The following is a 7935-nucleotide window of genomic DNA, read 5'->3' on the forward strand; positions in this document are numbered from 1 at the left end:
GTGTGTGTGTCTGTTCGGCGGCTGGCCCGGCCCGGCCCGGCCCGGTCTGGCCTGGTCGGTTGCTCTTTTTTTTTTGACACCCGACGGGGCGTGTTCGGCGTCCACCACGGCTGCGCAATGGCCGAGTCTGCGGCCCCCTCCCCGGACGACGGCGCGCACTCCACATGTGCCGAGGCCTTTAATTATCCCCACCGAGGGGACTTCTGGCGATCTACCGCTCCCGCCCCCGTCCCGGGGCCCGCGGTGACATCCTCACTGAGCCCCGGGACCCGGCGAGGGGCATAGGCACACGTTTGCGTGCGCGCGCGCGCACACACACACACACACACATACATACATACAGAAGGGCCGGGCTGCTACCGGCCCCGGCCCGCCCACCGCCGCCCAAGGCTTCTCCCTCCTCCCTCCTCACAGCGTGCCGAGCCCCGCCTCTTGCTCCGCCGCCTCCTTCTCTCTCCGCCTCCCTCCTCCGCCTCTCGCCTCTCCCTCCCCCCCCCCCCCCCCGCATCGACTCCTCCCCCTTCTCGCCTCCCCCCCCCCCTTTCCTTCCCCCCTCCCCATCTGCCTCCTCCCTCTGAGAAGCGTCGCCCCTAATGGCCCTGCTCCAGGTTAAATATGAGCGCCTGCTGTCGGCACCATGGAGCGTGACGCTGGCCCCGTCGGCCAACGGGGAACCCAGCGGCACCGGGGCCGACGCCGATGCCGGGAACATCAACAGCCCGGTGGCCATTCGCGCGCGGCTAAACCACCTCCGGCGGCTGGTCCTTCTGGATGGGCTGCCTCGGTCGGCGCCGCAGTCGCTCCGGTCGCGCCTGTGGACCGTGCTCCTGTGTGACTCGGACCGGCCCTCGGCCGCGGCCTACAGTGCCCTGATCGCGCGTGGCCCGAGCAGTGTGCACTCGAAAATTTGCAACGATGCCTTCCGGACCTTTCGCGGGGATGCGGACTTCGGCGACCGCGTGCCCGAGGCCTCCTTGGTCCGGGTCCTCAGCGCGTATGCCCATACGGTGGCCGACCGGCGCCCCGGCATGGTCGGTTCCGGGCCGGATGCCTTCTCGCTGTCCTCCACGTCGCCTTCCTCCTCGGCGTCGGGCTTCTCCTCGCCGGACGAGGGGGCCGGCCGGGGGTTCGGCGGGCCGGCCCGCAGCCACCGGCGCTCGCGGTCCAGCAACATCCTGCTCCTGCAGTCGGACGCCGAGCCGACCGTCCCCAGCCCGGAGCTCCTGCCGACCGCCCTGCAGGTGGGCTCCCCGCGGCTGACTGCCGCCGGGTCTCCCCGGACGTCCCCCTATGTGCAGGGCATGAATGTCCTCCTGGCGCCGATCCTCTACATCACCATGCCCGGCGAGGTGGATGCCTTCGGCCTGTATCGCCTCCTGTGCTCCTACTACATTCCCATGTACCTGGTGCCGAGCCTGGACGGCGTGCACATGGGCTGCCAGGTGCGTGCGCACATGCGCCCCGTCGCAGGGGGGCGGGAGGGGGGGGGGGGGGCGTCCCCCTGAGTGTGGCCCGGCTGCCGGCCTCCCTCTCCCGCCCTTTTTTTCTCTCCACCTCTGCCCTGTCCGGCTGTTCTCTGACTGCCACTGTGCTTGCTCTCTCTCTCTCTCCCTCCAGATCATTGACGAGTGCTTGAGCTTCTTTGATCCCGAGCTGGCGGCCTTCTTCAACTCCAAAAACATGCCGGCCTCGCTCTATTCCTTCCCCTGTGCGTCGCAACATGCGGGTATATGCGCGGTGGTTTTTTTTTTATTTCACCATTTGTTCCGTCCGCCCTCTCCGTTTTCTCTGTTCCTGACCCCGGCTTGCCACCTCTTGCTCCTTTGGCCTGGACCGCTCCGCCGTTTAGGGGTGCTCACTCTGTCAGGGGCGGCCAAGCCGCTGAGCGAGGTCCTGCGTCTGTGGGACTTCCTCTTTGCCTTTGGGCCACACTTGAACATCCTGATCATTGTGGCCCGGCTCTTGCAGATCCGCAACGCGCTGCTCAGCTCCCCCAGGTGCGTGCCACATCTGTCACATCGTCCCTCCCCTCCCTCCCCCTGCTCGCCTTCCTTGCGCGGCTCCTTGCTCACCTCTTTCTTCCTTGCCGCCATGGCCTCACTCATGGCCCGCTCATGGCCCGCTCATGACCCCACTCATGACCCCACTCATGGCCCCACCCATGGCCCACTCATGAACCCACTCATGGCCCCACCCATGGCCCCACCCATGGCTTCCTGCCCGCTGCCCCTGCCGGCTTTGCCTCTCCCCCCTCCCCCTCCCCCAAAACACGCCCTCCTTCTCGCGCATGTCAAGCCCGATGCGCGTTTTCCGCAACATGCCCGATCTGAATGCCGGCCATGCCATCTCCCTGACTTTGCAGCTGGTCAAGAGCCTGCCGCCCGGTCTCTTTGACCGGCTCAACCGGCACACCTGGGACTCGAGCCTGTACACGGCGGCCGCCGGCTGGACCGGACCGCAGTCGACCCCGGACCACATGCCCTCCACGCCGCTCGGCATGGGGACCTCCTCCAACTACAACACATCCGAGAGTGCCGACGAGTTTTGACCCCGGCATATGAGTCCCGAGAAGCCAATATGGTGGCCGAGAGGCGCATATGGCGCCCTGGGCTCCACCCGCGTCTATGTACATGCTTGCACGTGCCCTATAGAATCCCAGATAATGTATTTCCTTGTCCCTGCACTTTGGAGGCCGTTGCTTCTTCCCCCTCCTCTTGCTCGGTTTTCGCCGAAGTGCACGCCCGCGCGCCCGGCCAATTCCTCCCCCTCTACCATCACTCTTCTTGCTTTCCTTTCCTTTTTTTTCCCCCTGCGATCAGCCGTCCCCCAGCCTGGGGACGCACCGCCGGCACCGAGTGTGGCTTCACAGCGGCAGCCGCGAACCTTCTGCCGGAGCGTGCAGGCGGAGACACAGGCAAAAGGGGGGGGGGCACCTCCAAAAATACACACCCAAGCCGTTCGTGCACCATGTCGCCCTCGGTGGTCGGGCGTGGCAACCCCGGCGGAAGCGCGGCCAGCCACGGCCCCGGGGGAAGAAGAGGGCAAGTCCCGGGAATAGGATGTGTACCTGTTGCTGGTCGCCGGGTGCCCGGGCGCGTGCCTGCACGGCGGAATGCGGCGATCAATCGCCAGGCCGTTGGCACATCGGCCGAGGTGACAACCGTTCTGCACGTGACTCGGGTCTGTCAGTGTTCGGGCTCCCTCCAGCTAGGCCGGCTGCCCGAGTTCCCGGGGCGCAAGGGGCGCGGGAAAGGCCGCTGCGCGGGCAACTCCCCCAGGACCGCGGAAGGGCGATGGCTGGCGCGCGCGCGCGCGGGAAGACATGCCTTTGTCGGGGGAACGGGGGGGGGGGGGGGGGGGGGGGGGACGCGGCCCCGATTGGGTGGGGGAGTTGGGCCCGGGGGATGAGCGGCTGCCGCCCGTGGCGGATCGACCGTCCGATGACAACCTGCAAGGGGCAGGGCGGCGGGCTGGGTGTTTTGAAAACCGCCGCTGGGAGCAGGAGCGCCAACACGCCCAGGGAGGAGACCGAATTAATGACGCGCCGCGGCAGGGCGCCGGCCCGGGCCACCCCCGAGCTATCCCTTCCCGTCTAGCCGGCGCAGGTCTTCTTGCTTCCTCCTCCCCCCCCCCTGCCCCTCTCTTCCTCCTCCCTGGTTTCCCCTCCGTGCCTGCGTCTCTCCTTTGCCCGCCCGCCCCCCCCCCCCCGCTCTCCTTCCGCTCCTTCTCTCCGTCCTCCCCCTCTCGCGCCCGCCTTGCGCCTTCTCCCCGCTTCCAGACGCACGCCGTGGAGAGGCCCCCATGAACTTCCTCAAGTCCTTTGTCGGGTCCGGCGGCGACTCCGCCGCCATGAGCCCTGCCAGCGCCGGGCTGGACTATAGCTCGCCGGCTGGCGTCATTCAAACCACCTGCGACCGGATCATCAGCGCCACACTACATGATGTGCGTGCTTTTCACTCTGGCCAGCCGCCAACCGGCAGGCACCCTTGCTGGGTCTCTCCTTGGCCTAACACCCGCTTGCACATGTGCACGTCCCCCCCCCCCCCCCCCCCCCCCCCCCCCCCCCCCCCCCCCCCCCCCCCCCCCCCCCCCCCCCCCCCCCCCCCCCCCCCCCCCGGTATTTCCGTCGCGTGCGCATACACACACGCGCACGCACTGCCACTCCCCGTAGGATTGCCTTGCCTCGCTGCAAACCCTGCGGTCCATGTCGAACTCCTACAAATCCGTACGCGCCCTCCTCCACCCGGCTTTGGTGCTCTTCCGGAAATGGCATGGGACACGCCACCAAAACTGACTCCCCATCAAATGCCTTTCCTCGGCTGTGGACAGCTTGTGGCCGAGCGTGCCCTGCCGGCGCTGATGAGCACCCTCACCGGCGAGCCGGCCGAGCAGAGTGCCAATGGCGTGGCCAAAACCTACCTCCCGCATGCGGACCTGGCCCGCATCGCGCTGGACACCCTGTTCATTCTGACCACCCCAGACCCCCCGGCTGCTGGCGTGGCCGACAGCAGTGCCACCGTGTGCCAGTCCATTGTCCAGGTGCGCCATGGTGACATGTCCGACCGCCGTCCATCCTCGGTCCTGGCAATTGCCTGACCCACTGACTACCTCGTCCCTTCCCTCCCCCCTCTCCCGTCTCCCGGTTTCCCTGTCTTCCCCTGCGACACACACACACACACACACACACACACATACTCGCGCACGTGCGCTCGTCTGGCAAATCACCAGAACCGGGACTTCCTGCTCTTGATTATGCGCCAGCTGCAGCCCTTCGATGAGCTCCTGCCGCTCGAGCCGGATGGCACCCGGTCGGACTATGAATTCCGCATTGCCACGCGCATTTCCGCCATCAAGCTCCTGGGACGGCTGCTCAATGTCAACCCCCATCCAGTGCGCTTTCCATCCATTCCCCTTCGCTCGCAGGGGGATGCCCCACCTCCAGCCAGTCAGCCAGCTCGGGCCCTCTCGGCTGAGCCTCACCGGCGCGTGTTCCTCTGACATATGCCCCCTCTTCTCGAGCAGATCCAGGATGCCGCCCTGCAGGATCCGGATTTCGTGGTCAACATTCAGGCCGGTCTGTCGGATGGAAGTGATCAGCTGCGCACCGGTGCGCCCCCTCCCCGCTCTCGGCCATCCGTCCTCATTCCCTGCGATGGCCCTCCTTCCTGGCGTTTTTGGTGCCTCTAACTTCCTCTCTCCCTCTCCCTCTCTCCCTCTCCTTCTCGTGCTCCCTCACGCCCGCCGCTTTCATTTGGTGGTCCCCCTCCTTCCACTGGCAGAGATTCCGCTTCTGATTGCTCCGCTGGCTCAACGGTCGCCACACATCCAGCAGGCCTTGGCCTACAACAACTGCATGGAACTCCTGCTGACGATTGCTCTCAGCGAGGACGGCATCTATGGCGGGATTGTGGTGACCGACGCGCTGGCCGCGCTGGCTTCGCTTCTCCGCTCGGAGAAGGTCCGCGGCATGTTCCTCGAGTATGACCTCTTCCCGAAGTTGTGCAGCCTCCTGCACATCGACGACGTGTCCGGTATGTGTCCACTGCCATCGGGAGGCTGGGCGAGGGGAGGCCGAGCGGTGGGGAATCCCCCCTCTCCCCCCCCTCCCTTCGTGACTCGCCTCTCGCCCTTCATGCCTTCGCATGCCCCTTCGCATTCGAGAGAAATCCCCCGCCCCTTTCCCCCTCCCGCCTAGATATACACACGCAAACGCCCCTGTGTCGACTCACGCATGAATGTCCATGGCCATATGCACATGCCACCACCAGACATCAGCCCCTCGAACGACCTGAACCTGACGCAGCGGTCGTCCTCGCGCGCGCACATCGTCACCCAGATTATTGGCATCATTCGGCTGTTCATCCTGCCAGAGAACTCCGGCATCGATGCCGGCTTTTCCAGCCTGGTGTCCCCCTCATCGCAGTCGCTCTTCGGCCCGATGTCCGGCGGCGGGGCCATGATGATGGGCTCGATGGCCCCGAATCGCACGGTCGAGCGCAATCTCCTGCGCACCAACATCATGACCCTCATCGGTGGCCTGGCCGTCGGGTCGGGCATGCAAATCTACGCGCCCATCCGCCGGGAGGCTTTGCTGGCCATCGGCGACACCATGCGCATTTACCAGGAGTGCCGCAAGCAGTTTGCCTCGCTGTCGCCGACCCTCTCGCACCAGGCCTCCGGTGGCCGGGTTCGCGAGGATGCCATCTCCCACCTGCTGCAGGTGGCCCTCGGCTCGCCGCATTATGGGCCTTCGTTGTCGCTTGGGATCCGCTCGGCCGCGGCCTATGCCTTCCGGTCCTTCATCTTCGGCCACCCGGACTCGCAGCAGGTGGTTCTCAACTCGCTGCTGGTTCCCTCGCCGGATGGTGCGTGGGCTTTCCATGGCCGGTGGCCCCTGCTGGGCTTTCTCCCCTCTGCCCACTGACACTGTGGCTCGTTGCCTGGGCATTCGCTCCTTCGGCTGGTCCTTTCCCTTTGGTGGCAGATGACGCGTCGTCCCTTCGAACTCTGGCCATCGGTCCGCTGGCGTCTCTCTCGCAGGAGGAGCTCGAGGCTGACCCCTACCGCGTGTGGTTTGTCTGCAACATCCTCAGCCACATTCTGTCGGTACGTGCCGGGGCTCTTGGTCTGTTCCTTGATGGCAATGTGCCCTGCCAAGCTTGCCTCTGCTCCGCTTGCAGCCCATGACTCGATTCCGCTGACACACACACACACACACACACACGCACACACGCACGTCAGAACACCCCCGCCTGCAAGGAGAAACTGCTTCAGGCCTACATTGATCCCACTCAGCCGGGTGCGTCGTGCCGAGCCTCGTCATGCTCGCGACCGTTGCCTCCCTTTTGCTTCTTGGATTTTGCTGACAGGCACTCTTTCCCCGCGCCTCTACAGGGAGCCAGTTGCTCTTCTTTGCCATTTGCGATCGAATTGTCTCTCTTACTGCGGACGCCCAGCTGATGGCGTCCAGTCGGCCGATTTCCATGTGCGACCTTGCCTCCATGATGTCCCCGAATCGCCTTGCTCCGGGCCAGCTGGATTTCCTCTTCGTGCTCATGTTCGAAACGCTCACACACACACACACACACGCACACGCACACGCACACACACGCACACGCACACGCACACGCACACGCACACGCACACGCACACGCAAACAGCGCTCTTGTGGCCCTTCTCTCGCTGCTGGCAATCTGGATGCATGACTTCACTCCGGCCGTCATCATGGCACTTAATCATGGCCGCATCATCCAGTCGGTATGTTGCCTCCCGCGATGCATGTCTCCCGCCTGCCCGCCTGCCCGCCGTCTCATTGACCTCCCTGTTGCTGGACCAGCTTGTCAACACTGGCAAGATGTCCCACATCCCGGACCCCTATATCCCGGCCCTTTGCGTCCTGCTGTTGGGTCTTCTCGTGGCCGGAAATGACAACTCCCTCCCGGAGATGGATCGGTATCGTCTTGCTGACCCCCTCTCCTCTCATCTCCTCGGCCCTCTGGCCCCCTCCCTCCCCTTGCCTGTCACGCGGCCCGGCCCACTGACGTGACCGTCTGCCATGTAGAGCTCGCATTCGCCGCGAACTCATCGGCCTCCACCTGTCGCGGGAGAACTTCTTCGCCCTGTTGACCTTCCTCCAGGACTCGGCTGCCTTCAGGTCGGCTGTGTCGGCCTCGTTCGCCCCGCTGCCGCATGTGTCCTCCATGCCGACGGTCAACTCGCCCCATTGGCGGCCCTGGTTCAGCGGAGATGGCGGCTTTGCCAGCTCCCCGGTTGACCATTCGGTCCCGCTCTTCTTCGATGCGGACTTTGTGCGGTTCTTCCAGTCGGTTGTTTGTGCGTGGTCCCACGGGCGGCTGTCCCTCTCCCGGGCCATTGTTCGCCGTCCCTTGTTCGACAGCTTCGCCTGCACTGATGGCATCCTCACTCCCCCCCCCC

General features: G+C 65.5%; 2 protein-coding genes across 2 annotated transcripts; both read left to right on the forward strand.

Annotated features, from left to right (window-relative positions):
• The first annotated feature begins 545 nt into the window (after positions 1-545).
• H696_00504 (hypothetical protein) lies at positions 546-2965 on the forward strand. The gene is made up of 4 exons (XM_009494376.1): positions 546-1442; positions 1618-1708; positions 1850-1997; positions 2296-2965. Exons 1-4 carry the CDS (start codon positions 594-596, stop codon positions 2546-2548), a joined length of 1341 nt encoding a protein of 446 aa, XP_009492651.1. The 5' UTR covers positions 546-593; the 3' UTR covers positions 2549-2965.
• An 836-nt stretch (positions 2966-3801) lies between these two features.
• Positions 3802-7912, forward strand: H696_00505 (hypothetical protein; the record flags this gene model as incomplete). The annotated part of the gene is made up of 14 exons (XM_009494377.1): positions 3802-3942; positions 4172-4225; positions 4330-4539; positions 4729-4890; positions 5023-5107; positions 5280-5531; positions 5769-6365; positions 6485-6606; positions 6742-6799; positions 6895-7057; positions 7161-7257; positions 7337-7452; positions 7562-7829; positions 7898-7912. 14 exons carry the CDS (start codon positions 3802-3804, stop codon positions 7910-7912), a joined length of 2340 nt encoding a protein of 779 aa, XP_009492652.1.
• Positions 7913-7935: the final 23 nt, after the last annotated feature.

Source organism: Fonticula alba (genome assembly GCF_000388065.1).
Source record: "Fonticula alba strain ATCC 38817 unplaced genomic scaffold supercont2.1, whole genome shotgun sequence".
Lineage (NCBI taxonomy): Eukaryota > Rotosphaerida > Fonticulaceae > Fonticula > Fonticula alba.

Excerpts from the sequence above, each read along its gene's own strand:
- H696_00504 (XM_009494376.1), top strand. The coding sequence starts at position 594 with ATGGCCCTGCTCCAGGTTAAATATGAGCGCCTGCTGTCGGCACCATGG. Across the intron at positions 1,443-1,617 it reads GCGTGCACATGGGCTGCCAG|ATCATTGACGAGTGCTTGAG; the intron begins GTGCGTGCGCAC and ends CTCTCCCTCCAG. Across the intron at positions 1,709-1,849 it reads CTCGCTCTATTCCTTCCCCT|GGGTGCTCACTCTGTCAGGG; the intron begins GTGCGTCGCAAC and ends TCCGCCGTTTAG.